At 37.9% G+C, this 16427-nt stretch overlaps 1 protein-coding gene across 2 annotated transcripts in view; it reads left to right on the forward strand.

Moving 5' to 3' along the window:
* DCLK1 (doublecortin like kinase 1) overlaps positions 1–16427 on the forward strand; it is a 221697-nt gene that overhangs the window by 193799 nt on the left and 11471 nt on the right. For both annotated transcript variants that reach the window (XM_088522248.1, XM_088522247.1), the window contains exons 11-15: positions 3699–3832; positions 3991–4068; positions 4705–4801; positions 6667–6747; positions 12044–12157. In XM_088522248.1, the coding sequence (XP_088378374.1) occupies positions 3699–3832; positions 3991–4068; positions 4705–4801; positions 6667–6747; positions 12044–12157 (504 nt within the window). The remainder of the gene's footprint in view (positions 1–3698; positions 3833–3990; positions 4069–4704; positions 4802–6666; positions 6748–12043; positions 12158–16427) is intronic.

The raw sequence follows: 16427 nt of genomic DNA on the forward strand, positions 1-16427 counted from the left end.
CAGCCTATAGCAACCTTAATGCTGGTGTTCGTAGGTGGCTGCATGCATAAGTTATAGACGTCACACCAGGATTCATTTACAGTGAGACTTGGGAAATACAGGACTGCCTAGGGGAAAGGCTCACCTCCCTTTTTTTCCTGAAATGTCCTTGATTTCTAAAGTCTGAAAATGATAGAAGCAGCTTTTGCAGGAAGGGAGGAAGGTGGTGAAAGTGGGGAGCAGAATAAATTCACCTACCCACCCATCTGTGGCAATAAATGAAGAATCACATTGTTTTGCATTGTAATCGATCTGTTTCCAAGTGATTTTTCCTCTCTAGTGCCCAAATAAAGGTCATATATATTACTGTTAAGCAATGAATATGCAGCACTGAACTGCTTTCAGCATCGTAACTTTCAAAAGCTAGCATTTGGTTCACAAATTATACTACTCATCCTCTAAGGTTTATCAGGTCTTTGTCAGAAGTGAACACTGTTTTAGGAGAGGGCTTTTGAGCAAGCCTTACCTGAGCGCTGATACCCTTTCTGACACTGATTGCTCGTGCCCATAGGTGCCCTTTCTGCTTCAATCATCCTATCTGTTAAATAGGATGGCTGTTCTTTATGTTAAAAAATGACGATTGGCATTTCCTTGGCATCTATAAAACACTTGTACAATATTGGAGAGGCTTCAACCCTTATATTTCCATGGGTTTTCTGCTTGCGATACAGTACGTTGGCTGGCTGCTCTGTGACCCCTTTGCCTAAGCTGTCAGCTAAGGGTGCTATTTTTTCCTGGTTTGAATGTCGTCATTTCCATGCTGGTCTTCTCAGGGCCTTACACCTCCTTCCCCTACCCTTTTCCTACCCCATGGTTGGGGTTGCAAGAGGGGAGCCAATACAAGGCCTGGGAGGACAGGTAAGGACCTGTTGTGCAGGGGACACCCAAGGCAGGGTGGTGCTTTCCCACCACATCTCTTCCACAAGGGAGAGCTTCTCCTTTTCTTTTTCTCCCTCTCGCTCTTCATTTTCTTTGACTCTTCTCCAAAAGCAAATGTCTCTGGTAGACCTGATATACGTCATCAGCCACAAACCTGACCAAAAAACCTTCCTGCTTGTGAACCTTCCTCAACCTCCTTGGTGAAACAGCAGTCATTTGTAGGAGTGCTTAAATATTCCTTATTATCTTCAAGACTTGCAAAGACCAACAGCCAACTGGCCAAGAGTTTAGGGTATGCCAAATATTTGTGATGTTTTACTGACACACACATTTTCTGTCCTCTAGAGAGTGTCTTCCACGCTTTAATTGGAACATTTTTCATAATTGCTGCTATTTAGCACATTTATTTTGTCAAGTCCTAGGATGTCTTTATAGCCGTATAATAAACCCTAGAGAACAACTTCTCTGACTGTTGCCATCTGCAGTGATCACAAGAGCAGTTTAGAAAATACTGAGGGTCTTTATAGTAATAGGATACATATGGTGGCACACAATTATGTATGGCTGCATTCAATTAGTGTTGTACAATTACACAGTTTTATTGCTTAGTTAAAACAGTGAAAGCACTACATAGTGGGTAATTTGCACTAATCCCCATTTTTTTAATTGCCTTCAGTATTTAAATGCAGTGGAATATATATAGCGTTTGTTCTGAATAACATGAGCATTAAATTATCTTTTGCATTCCTTGACTGGCAAGTAACATACCACAGCTTCACACTGGGCTCCTTTTTATATGGAGTTATAACAGAGTGAGGAAAAGTTACTTTCTTCAGCTTTACAAGTCAACTGAAGTCGTTTTCCAAAGAAAGTAATCCCTGGAAACAGATGGGGCAAAATACTGGAAAATATAAAGTACCAAATATTCTTCATTGGCAAATATTGCCCAAATAAGGTTTTTTCGTAATGAATTCCTTATATATATATATATAAAAGTCATAAAAGCCCCTCTAAAGGAGGAGATTTATAAACAGATATGTTACCATAATTCACATAAGGCTTTATAAAAAATAACTTTATAAAATAGAGTATGAGATGCTAATTAGACTAGATGCAGCTCTTGATGTCTAAGTGAACACTTTACATTTTTCAGCAAGTGAATATTTAAAGTCTCTAGTCCCTAGTCTTTAATTAAAACTGTTGTTGAAATTAGATTTATTACTGCCATTTCAGAGAGCACTTTCTTTAGTTTCAGGAACCAGATGTATTTAACAATCTGTGTTTTTAATAAAACCATAATTGCTTTTTTTTTTTCCCAGGGCTTTTCTGCAAGCCCATCTTTTTTTTCTGGCATAGGAGCAGAGAAATATGAATCTGTATCAAATCGCTCTTAAAGATCCCGTTGTATCATTAAAACAAACAACATGAGGAAGGAGAAGAATTTTGTAAATTCTGAATGTCTAAATGTCACTCAAGCACCTCATAGCAGTGTTTCAGGACTGTTCAGGACAGTGTTTCAAGAGTTTCTTTCCCTCTCTAGACAAAACCAGCATTAACAAAGTAGTACTGTTGTATATGCATAAATATATATATATACACACACATATATATACGATATAAGTAATTATTATGAGTTACTGAAGATCTGTTGTGAACAGTGGGGAGAGGCATCTAGATTTTATTTTTGCTGCAAGAAAACTATTAAAGGGACTGTAAAAGTAGCTTTTTAAAGTTGAGTAGAATTTGTTGCATTTTGGTAGGAAAAAATCTAGGACTTCTATGCAAACAGCTCTGTGATTTCTGCTACGGGAATAGCCATCCAGGATACGTCTTAAGCATTATTTGCTTTTTTTTTTTGTTGTGAAGTATGATTTCTCCTTTTTTTGCCAGGTAATTCCTGTCGCGGTATCACTGGCAGTGAGGCAGACTGCATGCAACTTTGAATTGGTTGCAAAGAACTAATGAAATACATACATACATACATAAAGATGCCCTTCTGTGGGATATTTCAGTTCCATTAAGATAAAAAGCATTAAATTGCATCATAAACAGTTTCAAAATAAGAAGCAAGTACCTCAACAAACAATTACCTTAAAGACTCAAAATCTAATATTTAACTTAGATACATTTTGCTCTTTTAAGTATTTTAAATATATTTTCAGTGTTTGCATGTTTGAGTGTCTTTCTTCTACATGAGCCCAGCTTTTTAAATTGTGGGGTTTTTTTACTGTGTTTTCTAGCTTTTTTTTTTTTTTTTGACTATATCTTAATCTTCCTTTAGAGAGTACCCATAAAAAGAAAACAAAAAGATCATATTTCTGGTATATAAACCATGTTTTTGAATAGGATTTGCAAGTGTGCAGTATTGCAGCCAACATACATCCATTGGTCATGTAGAGAACATCCTTCTAAGATACTGGTATTTAACAGTCATTCAAGGACAGGACTGTGTTTCCAGGAAACCCACGTATTCTAGGTAGGTTTGCATTTGATCAATACACAAAGAAGATTCTACGGTTACTATCAGGGCAGTTTCTGATGTGTTTTCTAAGAAGTTGCAATTTCTGCCTTTGTATTCAAGTTCCACCTACATTTTCAGTCACAATGGGTACATTTAATGGACAAGTTGTCCTAGTTGTGAAATCTAAAGCAGACCCCGCTCCAAGTGTTAGGTAAGGAGGGAAGAGTGTAAATTAGCAACATTTCAGGTACTTAGTAAATGATATAGCAGTTTCCTTAACAGAACTATATTAAATCTTTGTTTTTTATCCCTTATTTAGGTTTATGAACACCAAGATGGAAGCAAGTCTCTGAAGCTAGGAGACTTTGGCCTAGCAACGATTGTGGATGGACCTCTCTATACTGTTTGTGGGACCCCAACATATGTAGCTCCAGAAATCATTGCTGAAACTGGGTAAATCACATCTAGTGATGATTCATCGATGCAGGTTGAGCATAGAGGAAGTTCATGTCAGAACATATAAGAAGTTATTAACAATCCTAAAAATGTTTATTTTTACAGTATGGTTCATATAACTGTGATTTCTCTAACCACATTTCTTACACTTCTAGATATGGCCTGAAGGTGGACATCTGGGCAGCGGGTGTGATCACTTACATCCTGCTCTGTGGTTTTCCTCCGTTCCGTGGGTATGGGCTCCAATCTCTTCAACCATCCTTGTCCTGTGGACGGTCCCTGTGCTGCTGTCTGTCTTAAGTACACAGATAACCCACTGGAAAAAGCTCTCTACTCATAGCCTTTGGGTTTCCCATGCTCTGCATAGTAATTTACATGCCATACATGTCCGTGATTTTGCTGCGAAATCTCTGTCTCACGTTTGCTTGTTTTAGCTTAAACCTCACTGTATTACAAGAGTCTCCGTTTCAGGTTGTGAGTGCCTTTACATGATGTTTAAAATACACAGGGAAATAATCATCATCTTTCATGGATCAAATACAACATATTTTGTGGTCAGTAAAAGGTAATTAAAATGTCAGCTACTTAATAAGGATGTTTCAATTTTTGTCTTAAAGATCTTTTTTTTTCCCGTCAAACCATATGAAAAGTTGTTGTCAGGCCTAAAGACAAGCAGGTTACCTCCAAAACAGTGTACCAAATGCACCTCATTTTATAATCTCAGGATTCATATCTGTGCTTGGGGAGAATCAACAGCTTCCAAAGGCATCCTAAGGGCTCTCCAATAAAAAGCAATTTCAAAAAATTTACTAAAACCAGCTCTGAAATAATTCCTATGTGTACGTTGTTGTTGTTTTTTTACTTTATAGAAGTGGAGATGACCAAGAAGTTCTTTTTGATCAGATTTTGATGGGACAGGTGGATTTTCCATCTCCCTACTGGGACAATGTTTCTGACTCTGCGAAGGTAGGTTTCTGTAGTTACTACTTGCTTCTGCACTTTCATTCACAGTATAGTTAGTAGTATATAATGGACATGATCCTTCCGCAGTGCTCTATTTGCCATATCCCATAACATCTCCTGCTATACCTGTAAATTCCTGTGGGTCACCAAGTGTGTTTTCATTTGATCCATGTCTGTATCTTAGACTCTCAAACTGGACCCCATCTCTATGTGTCTCATACAGCAGACACACCAGTGGCTCCTCCTGATCAAGAAAAAAATAGAGTAACTTTGCTTGCTATACTTGAAAGCTCCCCAGGTCTCTGCGTTGTATGGATTTATGATGAGGACCAGGTTCCAACCTGGAGCCTTTGGACATTTTATAATGACATTATGGGGAGACTGTTTCCTCTATTAATCCCATTAGGTGATATGTCTGTTGTTTCTTTCTGGCAAAGACCCAAGCCTCGCACTGGCTGTAACTCCTTGCTCTTGCCGGAGGGGTATGAAATATAAATGTACTCTGTCCATGCGGTTCATTGCTTCTAGTCCTTTGGCACAACAGAGTTAGATCTTGCAAAGTGCTAAGGCAGATGCAAACACACTTTTCCTGGGCAGATTCTGACAGTGTTAAACATACTTAAACGGTGCATCAAGCTTTTAAGCTCTCATTAGTGTACTAGAGTGACAGTTTACCTTTCCAATTTCCAAGGGATTTGGCATTGGTTATAGTTTTGTACATAGAGAGGTAGGTTGGTAATACATGTGTATGCATGTAAAAAGAAATTTGTCTTGGCATGTAAAAAGAGGGTTTACTTGGTTAGCATATAGGTAAGTACTTAGTTTCCCTAATAAGTGAGTGTTCTGCCAGTTCACTTCTGTAGCCCATAGGGCAAACGCATACAAAGTTGTTTTCCTACTTCTTTCAGTGTTTAGTTAATGACAGTACGATTACGGTATTTTGAACAGGATATGAGGAAAGGAAATTGTAACTTCTGAATCTCATTTTTGGTGCATTTTTTTCCATCCTTATTTTACAGAAACATGTAGAGCGATAAGGAATACGATTTTAATCTGTAAAGTGAAGTCAATAAATGGGCTACAGTCACAGAGCTGGAAGAAGTCCTTAAATCCCCTTATTGTTTTTTAGCAGGCTTTAATTTATAGCATCACTAATGAGAAATCCATAGGTCCTTTGCCAGTGGTTTTCTCCTGCAAAATTCCTACTTCTGACTGGTTCATTCTAAAATTCCTGTCTTAAAGCAGGCCTGTTAGTTTAACAACTTCTCCTTGTTACTAAGACCTTTGGTGATATCCCTTTATTTGCATTCATACTGCCATCTTATTTTGTGTGCACTGCACTGCATTCACTGGTGGAATTGGGCATTTGTTTATTAACATGCTAGCTGAAAACTATAGAAAAGTAGTAGCAGAAGAAGTCAAATCAGCAAAAATTATGTCTTAAAGACTTTTAAAAAATATCTTCTATGTCATTTATACAAGCACTTAAAATACAATTCTAGATTTTTTGGCCTTTCTCCTACAGAGAATTTGGCTTTTTCTTGATAGGAAGCTAACCTTATTTCATGCAACCATCTGTTTTGTGCATTATATATTAAGTGCTCTTCTTTTAAACAGTGGCTACAGAGGTATAATTCTGTCTTCTAGCTTTCCAAGGTACCATTAGATACAGATTCAGAAAAAGTTCGGCTTAAAATTCAGCAGTTTGTAGCTGTTCTTTTTAAAATAATTTTAATAAATTTCTGCAGTTGGTAGTTCATCTTTGAACACCCTCATATATTAAGTCAAAGAGTGCTTTAATGAATTAAGTCTGATGATTTGCTTTAGCAAAGTGTTCTTTAAGTATGACCCGGTATTCCATTTCTCAGGAACTTATCACAATGATGCTTCAAGTAGATGTAGATCTGCGATTTTCAGCCTTGCAAGTTCTTGAACATCCATGGGTTAATGTAAGTAATTCCAGACTTGGAGATGATGCTTTGGTAATTTGGCACCTTTGGCACCTTTGGCACCTTTAAGCTCTAGCTCTTCTCTGTCAAATCTCTTGCATGCCCTTTTGGAGCTGGCACCTCCTAAAAATGCTACAGATTTAGGATTTTTCTCATGAGAACACTATTCTAAAAAGTTAAGTATTCAATAATCTGAAATGATAATTTTTTTAAGGTGTTCTCTGTATAGACCAAAATGACGGTGTAAATCTTTACTAAGTATGCACTTTAATCCTAGACTACATTTTTAGGCCTTTAGTTCTATTTCCCCCCCTTTTTTTTTTCTTTCTGTAAATATTATTATCATGCAGAGCACTTCTGCTATGTACAGAATGCAAGGATAGAGGACAGCATATGATATAAATCTTTTAAAGATGACATTTAAGCAGCAGAAATAGTATTTTTTCCTTGGTGCCAGGTACTGTCCTTGGACACAGTGTTCTGCCACAGTTTGTATGACTTTTAGTTACTGACGCATCTGTTCTTCCTCATAGGAGAAGAGGTGGGTGGGATATTTTGGAAACTTTGTGAGGCATTATAATCAGCAAAAGACTGTAAGAAGTGCGACAGAGCTAGACCAAGAGGGAATTCAACACAATATCCCATTTCCAGTAGAGGATGGTAGTTACTGTTTATGAAATAGTACATTTTAAACAGGCAAGTGGAGCTTGAACTTTCCCTGGTATATCTTCCAGTTTCTGGCAATCAAGTGCTTCAGAACTTCTGAACCAAAAGTTTTATCCAAACCACTGTATTTAATAGACATCAATAGACTTACCCTCCAAAAATGCATCAAACTCTCCTTTGAATCCATTTATACTTGGCCCCTGTAGCATCCTCTGGCTCAAGGATCTACATTCTAACTTGCTGCATAAAAGCGAGGAACTCCACAGGGTGTTTTGGTAACCAAATCATGCCTTTACTGGAGTGTTTAAAGAGTTTAGCCTTCCCCATCTTCCCTTTGTGCCCCTCAGGAGGCACAAGGTAGGACAGGGAGTTTGATCACACTCATGTCACCTGCGTGGGGCAGCACCACCCTCCTGGTAGCAGCACCTCTTATTCTTGATACATTTTGCTGAAATGGCTTCCTAAAGTGTATTATATATGGTATAACTGAAACAGGGAAAACAATTTTGCAAACAGAGCCTGTAGCAGTTCTGTTCATAAATACCTGAAGCAAATATTTCATGACAGTTCCATAATCTCTTCTTTTCTGTGCAATTGCTGCTCTTAGCAACTGAGAAGAGTCAGTATTTTGTCTTCAGCAATACACTAATGACAGTTTAAAAATAACAGTTTAAAAAATGTGTTTTAATTCTCGTATGCATCTTCCAGATATTTTTTCTGGAAGGCAAAGACTAGCACTGGGGCCAGTGCGGGAAAGTACTACAGAACATCTCAAAATTTGCTCCTATTTCAAGGCATCACACATGGAAATGCCTAATATTAAAAATAAAATTAACTAGATTAAAGCCAAGTTTACTTCAGGAGAAGTCTGAACATGGCTGAGCTGAAACAGGCACATAAATGTTTTCATAAAGGGTCACTGTGCTGAATTAATTCTCCTAAAGAATGTGAATACACAAGGAGTGAATATTTACATAATGCTTGTAGATCTGTGAGTCATAATTACCTGAGCAATTTTCTGCAATTTTTGTAAAATATTGTCTCTTCCTGTCCAGTAGAAAACGTGATAAGATTAGTGAAATTGCAGCTAAAATACTGGATAGGATAGCTGGATCAAAAAGCAGGCATGTATTTTCTTTGACAGTTTTAAGGAAACATTTTCGTTCTTTGATCCAAACTTTGATAGAGGTGTTCTAACTGCTTACACTGTATAAAAGCATTTTGTAGATTGTAAATAACTATTCTACTTTATAGCAGCTTACTATGTGATTACTTGGTAAATTGCTGAAATTCCTGGAATGTATTTTGACAGGTTCAATAGGAGCCAACGCTCATTTCAGTTTCAGTTTTTGCTATAAAAATAGCTGGAATCCTCTTGGAAACTGCAAAACTTGTTATGGTCAGAGTCAGGCCAGTAAAGCAGTTCCTATGTCAATAATATCCCAGCTGTTTTCAATTCAAAAAACAAAACCTGAAAAAAATGTTGGCTGCTTGCCATTGCCACAGATGGAGATCTTGGATCCTAAATGCAATTCAGCAGCAGTTCTCTGCCCCCTCCATTTAGTTTATTTGGATTTGTCTCTCACATGCAGTACACTTAGACCTGGAAACAAATCCACCAGTTTATACTTCCCCTATTGGGACCCCAGCTCTTTCCTTTACCTGCTCAAATTCTTCACAAAACCAAAGAGCTATAAAAGGGGCTGGAGGCTTGAGGTCTGGCATTTTAAACATTGGTAGTATGGAATAACTGGAAGTATGCTAGTGGCAAGTTATGGGACAAATCTACTCCCTTTTTGTTGGATGAGAAGTAAATATTCTCTAATTTATCATATAGCATTGATCAGGGAATGCTGAAAGAGAAGGTTTACATTCTGTAAATCCTTCTCTGTTAAACTAATCAATAAAAAACAGGGCATGTTGTTACTGGAGAAGTAAGATTGTAATCCCAGTTTGAAAAGAATTAGGGAAACTGTAGCTTTTAAATATTTTCTTAAACATACTTGCCTTATATTTCCTTAAAGATACTTGCCTTGGAGATTTGTTTGTGAAATAAATGAATAACCAGCCAGTAAATAGTAATAAAGTGAACATTTGTGAAGAAGTTAATTTAAGAAGACATTTCTTCTTTGGCAGCTGCAGTATTTTTGATCACACCCTAAGACACTGCCCAAAGAAAAATCTCCTTGTAATCCTTAAAGGAAACAGAGTCAAAATGCTTTTCCGGCACTTTTATTTGCTCTGATTTTCTACTATTATTTATATAATGACCTCTTCATCTGGTGCATTTAGACCTGGGAAGCAAGCCTCTTGTGACTAGCCTGTGAAAGGGATCTTCAGGGCAGTAGGAGTCTAGGAATCCTTAACTTTGTTCAGCTTCTTTAACACTCCTATTTTTCCTTTGAGTGATGATGTGTCTTGCCTTGTGGAATGATGCATATATGAAAATAGTGTTTGTTGCGTACTGAAGTAAGGCCATAACACTCTGCCTCTTTTTTTTCCTGGAGTTTCATTGTGTTTTTTTTTAAGACTTGCAAATAGAGCAAAAAGGCATTTTACAGATCCTTATGAAAAAAAAAAAACAAAAATCTCAAGACTTCAAGCAATGAAGAGAATGCAACTGAAAATTCAAATTCTTGACCATCATTTTGGTTTGGGGTGTTTAATTTTTGAAACCTGCAAAAGGAAAGCTCTTTTTTTTTTTTTACAGAAGGTCAGCAATCAGCATTTTCTGAAGCTCTTGGCCCTTTCAAAGTTCTCAGAGTTGAGCACCAAAAACTGCTAGTCATCTTTAAAAGATCTTGTCCTGACTGCTAAAGGTTAAGATGAATTTCTGTGATCATCACCCACTGCAAAAAGTAGTTCATATAGCTAAAGTAGAGGAGAGAAACTGCATTCATCTCTTTATCAATCCTTCACATTACAGAATCTTGATGAAATTTTTGTCAGAAATATTGAGCCTGTTCTAACTTTCTACAACTTATCCTGCTGATTCTAGTGAATCTTATGTTTTTCTTCACATCCTGCCTTTTTAAACCGCAGAGCAATTTGTTTTGTGTGTAGATAAACAGCTGTCATCTCTCGCTCTCAATATCTATCTATTTTAGTGTTGGTTGAAGTGATTCCAGGAGCCATTGTACATAAATTAACTTGTTTATAAAACATTTGGAATATAAAAACATACCTAGAAAATGTCAGATACTAGCCCAAGCAGTTAGAAAACTTAAGAGTGACAGAATATTTCCCACGTAAACCTGTGTGGCATCTTAAATTGAGCTGGAATATATATTATCTAAAAGCTGGAGCCAATACTTACGTCTCTGGCATTTTGCCACTGGGGTTGTGTGGGTGGTGCTTCACCAATAAAACATTACCACAGTCTTGGTGACTGTTGTCTTCTCTGTAATTTAGTCTTTTGACAAGATGACATGAAAATTTGGCAGGCTTTCATGTCAAGACAGCCAAGAGAATGATCTTTTTTTGTTCCCCTTCCAGTGAAGAGGAGCTCATTTCTTTATAGACGAGCTTTCTTCTGGGAAAGGCAAGGTCAGCAGAATGTAGGTTATTTTTAGGGGTCATATATCCCCGAGCCAAGACTCCCCAGTGCTGGACAGTAATCAGCTACTGGATTGCACTGGTTTGGTTTGCGTTCTGCAGCTGTGTGCACTTGACCATATTTTGCCAGTTGAGACGTTTTGTGAAGGGGTGAGAGAGGGATCTCTAAACACAAACTCCCCAAACTAAATAAACCACAAACCCAAACCAACCTCCCTAAATTTCCCATATGCTCACAGGACTCATGTGTTACTGCAGCAACCGCACAACTCTTAAAGAGCCCCCAGAATTGCTGGGAAGCCAGGAATTCCCACCTAGCCTGGATTTCCTCACCATGGGCCTCAGTGAGACTCTCCATGAATCTCATGGGACTCTGAGTGAGAGCAGAACATGAACAGGAACTGCGGTCGCTCAACCCACTAGTCCCTGATCTGTGGCCTTTGTGATTGGGCTGTGGATTGGGCTGTGGCCTTTATGATTGGGCAACTTACAACAACTTAGAACATTGAGGTGTTACAAGTTGCCTTCACTCAGGTCAGTTTTTGACACACATGTAGTGCCTGCTTGCATCAAGCTCCTTCAAGATTCAAAGTCTTCCCCTCACATTGCTACAGAGGAGCTTCCTACTAAAACCGGATTTCTGGTTCTCTACTGCCTTGAGCACTTGCTGCATTCAAGACCAATATCTTTAAAATTTATATGATGGTTCAACAAAATAAGGAATAGGACCAACCTTATCACGCATTAAAATATTCATGGCCATAAAAACAACTGGACAATGGAAATTAAGACATGCTAGAAATAAGAGTAAAATATTTGTTATAGAACTGTTATTTAACATTACAAAAGTTTGAGAAGGAAGAGTAAGAAGAGGAGAGAGGCTGGTTTCATAGTCTAATATGATACTCATGTTGCCAATAGGTTAGATATTTTAGTGGGGATAATGACTGACAAATATTACATTACAGTCCTTTTTTTTTTTTTCCAACTTTCCTGCAATGATGGATGCTCGCCTCACAGTACCTTTATTTGACATTTTCTTTCTGAAATTGTATTGTGTGTTGTTTCTCTGCAGGATGATGGCCTTCCAGAGAATGAGCATCAGTTATCAGTAGCTGGGAAGATAAAGAAGCATTTCAACACAGGCCCTAAACCGAACAGCACAGCAGCTGGAGTTTCTGTCATAGCAGTAAGCATCTGAAATACACAGCTGAAACATTTAAATATGTGACCACAAGGCAATGTGTGTTTAGGAGATGTCGCCAAGAGAAGCCAGAGAGGGTTAATCTATAGATATTCAAGCATTTAGACTGATATTCTGCACAATTTTTCCATTGATTCTCCTCTCCTTAAATTGTAATTTAACAGCTCTAGGATGCAAAAAGTAAGCGCACTTCTATATTTTAACAGAAGATCAGTGGGCTAATTCCAATGTAAATTCAACATTTTAAACTGGCGGATCATGTCATTTTGCTTGGCAGCAGAATCATCACATGGATTGAGGCAACACAGAGGTTGTCGTGGAAGGACAGCAGCATTTTACAATGAGTGGAAAGCACTCCAAAATTGTAACAGCAAATCTGTACAGCAACCTGAACTTCTCTGAAGATACCAAAGAGAGCTGTGATAACTCACTGCGTACTAAAAAAGTGCTGCCTTCATAGTTTATACGAATTAGCCATTTCATATGTAACTGAGCAGCAACATTTTATTTAGTTACATGCCCCAAGCACATGCACCTTGCTAGCTCCTTCCCTTTTGAGCAGAAGGGCTAAATTTGTTGAAGAGCTTCTTTCTACCTTTTGTACGGTCTAGATATTCCAAGATATAATGCACTGGAGCTTCTGAAACCAAGCTTGATCAAACTCTTGACCAAGCTCTGCTGAGATTTCAGTGGCATCCGCAGTGCAGCATAAATCATGCACATTTGTATTTTTTTCCAAAGATGAACATGTGTGTTAGATATACAGGCACACAGACTATATTCAGCATTTTATGAGATATTCATACTAATGCCATTAAATAGTAACATGTACATCCTTTACATTTTTGATACATCTGCCTGTGTTTGTAAGCTTTTCTTTATTACTCATGGTAATGCTAATGCTCCAGATAGTCACTAAAAATAAGTGACACATTAAACATAACCATTCCCATATCGGATTACTCTGTGTTCATTCCCAGCTTCCATAAATTGCAGGTGGTGTGACTGCACATGTACACTTTCTTGTACTGTTTCCACTTTCATGTTTCTCAGCTCAGCCCTTCCAGTGGTGAGTTAAATCAGCATGAAGTAAACTCAGCTCAGCACATGCAATCTGGCTCACAGGTGTGATCTCTTTGTGCAGCAAAATGGAAACTCTCTCAAAGTTACTCAGTATAAGGACTTACAATTTCAAGCTGTGCCTCTCTCATACTTTTTTCTTTACTCTTTCCAACTCAGAACTTCCTCAACATGGAAAGAAATTGTCCCTCATGCTTTTCTTAAATTTTTCTTGGTCATCAGCTAACATGGTCAGCATTTTTTTATTTTCGTTTTTTAAGCAATAACCCTGCAACAGCTCTCCCACAACTAAAACATCACATACCCATTGCTCATGTGAAATGCAGGTATGTTCTGTACAGACTAGTTGAAACCGTGTTCTGTGCGAATGGACTGCCAGCACGCTTGTCCATGAGAATTACTGCTCAGAGCTGCTCTGCAAATGACTGCACAGCTTAGAAGCAAGAAATGATGCCTCTGCCCTCATCCATCCCTCGCCTCCTTTTTATTTTTTAATTTCCTCACCCTCCTTTTTTTTTTCCCCTTTGCCCCAGTTGCTCTGTCAAGGAACTTGTTTACAGCAGTTTGACCCTTGAGTAATGAGAAAAGGCACTGTAGTGAATCTTTCCACTGAAAAATATTATACATCAGAAAAAAAAAAAAAAGGTATTTGTTAATTTATATTCTTTAACAGCTTTTTTTAGTGTTCGAAAATTTAACAAATTTTTTTTAGTGTTCATCACTATGGTAAATATCCCACTTTGGCGTGATTAATTCTATAGTTTTGCCTATAAACTAGAAATGTTCAGACTATTAAAAAAACAGAAAGTGGTTTGCTTAGCTATTGTCACTTCTTTTCTAAGAACTTGGAGGAGCTGGGAAAGTACAAATCACTCCCGTATTTTGGTAATGTTCCAGAAGGCTGGATAATTTTGATTTTAGGAATAAATTACCTTTATTTGATACAAAACTAACCTAATAAGTAAAAGAAAGCCAAAAGCAAACTGACAAAGCCTTTAATTGCTGTTGCTGCATTTAAAAGCATGTGAAACATAGATTTGACGTGGTTAGTCATTAGGGGTTTACATTTGGGAATCTTCTTTTTCACTGTGATATCAAATATCATCGAGGAAAATCTTATTATCTAAGCCTGCTCTACATTTAAAATTTTCAAGGTATGCACAGATGCTGTAGCATATTGTTTAGCACTAAAGGAGTGCACTAAGTATATTTTCTAAAGAAAAACTGTTTTATTGTGCTTGCTTGTATGTTTACTGTAAGTTCTTGAGCGAATGCTTGTGTATATAATATATAATGTGGAATTCTATATATTATATAGCACATCTGTGTTTGTGTGTGTGTGTTTGTGAAAATGTGTTAATATGTGCATATATTTATATAGATTATTTAATATTATCCAATAGAAATCTTAGTATTATTTTGAATTTTTCATATTTTTGGCTTCCAGACAGAGCTAATCTGTGCTATTTAGTTGGGTATTTATTTATCCTCACAATGGTATGATATTATATGCCTGTTTTCTTTTGTGCTAAGCAGTAACACACCTCAAAGCTATATTTTTCATATGCACCAATTAAAACTAATATGAAAATTATGTTAACAAGGTTGAGTTTGGCTGAGGTTGGCCAGCATGATTAGCTGGAAGTTTGAAGCCACATGTATTTTACCTGCCTGTATTGTGGCTCCTGTTTCCTTCAGCTGCGTTCCTATACATTGTGCCTATAGCATTTGGTCAAGAAAACACTAGTTTTGTGTGCGTAGTAATTCTCAGTAAAAGTTGCCTCTGCCCATTCAGGCCAGAGACCTACTGCAAGTTCTCGAGTGTGTGTCCAGACTTAAAGTTTATCTACCTTTAAAAGAATTTGTCCATTGCCTGTCAATGCAGTTCCCTTGCTGGTGCAGCTGAAGATGCTTCCCCCAGATTAAGGATGCAGGCAAGGAGGTGGAGGCAGAGATTTCTGCCAGTCTCAATATGTCAGTCAGGAAAAAAAAAACAGTAATTCCCTTAAACTAGCATAGCTTTTCCAGCAAAATGCAATTGGAGAGCCAGCTTTTAAAACAGAAATTAAGAAAGTCCTAAAACACATTGCTTGTTGATGGGAGAGTATATCGGAGAAAGATCACTGTTCTTGCCCTACTCTTAAACTCTTTTCGTAAGCATCTACTACAGGTTGCTGTTAAAAACAGGCTGCTAGATTAGGTGCCCCTTTGGTCCATCTCACAACCACCATGTTCTGTTATTTATGTGACAAAACATTAGTTGCATCAGGTTTCTCTTAGAGCTTTCCAGCAGGAATAATATTTTGTAGTTCCACCATGGTGTTTTTAAAGCTACTGCAGTAAAAACATAAAAATAGATGTTTACCAAATAGATCTTTGAAAGGTCTGCGGCAGAATTTTTCATTCAGCTCTTCAAGTATGTCACCCTGTTAGTTCTTTGGCCACTAAACACCACCTGTGGCCCTATGCATTTTAAAGGCAGTGTCTAAAGTGAGGAAGAGGGAGCCAAAAACATTTCTAACCCTGCTTTGCAATTTAGAGATGTGCTGTAATTCTGTATCTTAACCAAGCATTGTTCAATTTGTGGTCTTGTCTCAAGTGTTAAAGCTTTGCCTGTATGTTGTCACTTTGTGCTTGCATTTTTGCCATTATTAAGGCAGAGGAAAAGACTAACGATTTTGCTGTGCTCAGGCTGTGTGAGGTCTCTGTCTGGCACTGGAAGTAAATTCCAGCTTGAGACTCACATGAACCAGGTAGAAAAGAAAAAGAGAGCAACTTTTCTGCCTCCTAAACATTGGGGACTCCCTAGATAGCCAAGGTCACAAGTTGGGGTGCTGTCCCGCGCCAGGGAAGGGTAAGGCAGAGCAAGGAGGCATTTCATAGAATCATAGAATCACAGAATGCTTAAGGTTGGAAGGGACCCCGAGAGGTCATCTAGTCCAACCCCCCTGCACACGTAGGGTCATCTAGAGCACGTGGCACAGGACTGCGTCCAAGCGGGATTTTAAGATCTCAAGAGAAGGAGACAATTTCCAAGCCTTCTGCTGATCGAAAAAATAATATTACAACTCACCAGTGGCATTCCTAGGAGCAGGATTTCTTGGGTGGTGAGAAAGAGAAGCCAAGTATATTTGTTTTGTCTGGTTTAAAGAAAAGTCTGTGACTTACTTTGTAG

The sequence above is a fragment of the Tinamus guttatus genome, unplaced genomic scaffold (assembly GCF_059628265.1).
Source record: "Tinamus guttatus ecotype Peru unplaced genomic scaffold, ASM5962826v1 Tinamus_guttatus_pri_ptg000150l, whole genome shotgun sequence".
NCBI lineage: Eukaryota > Metazoa > Chordata > Aves > Tinamiformes > Tinamidae > Tinamus > Tinamus guttatus.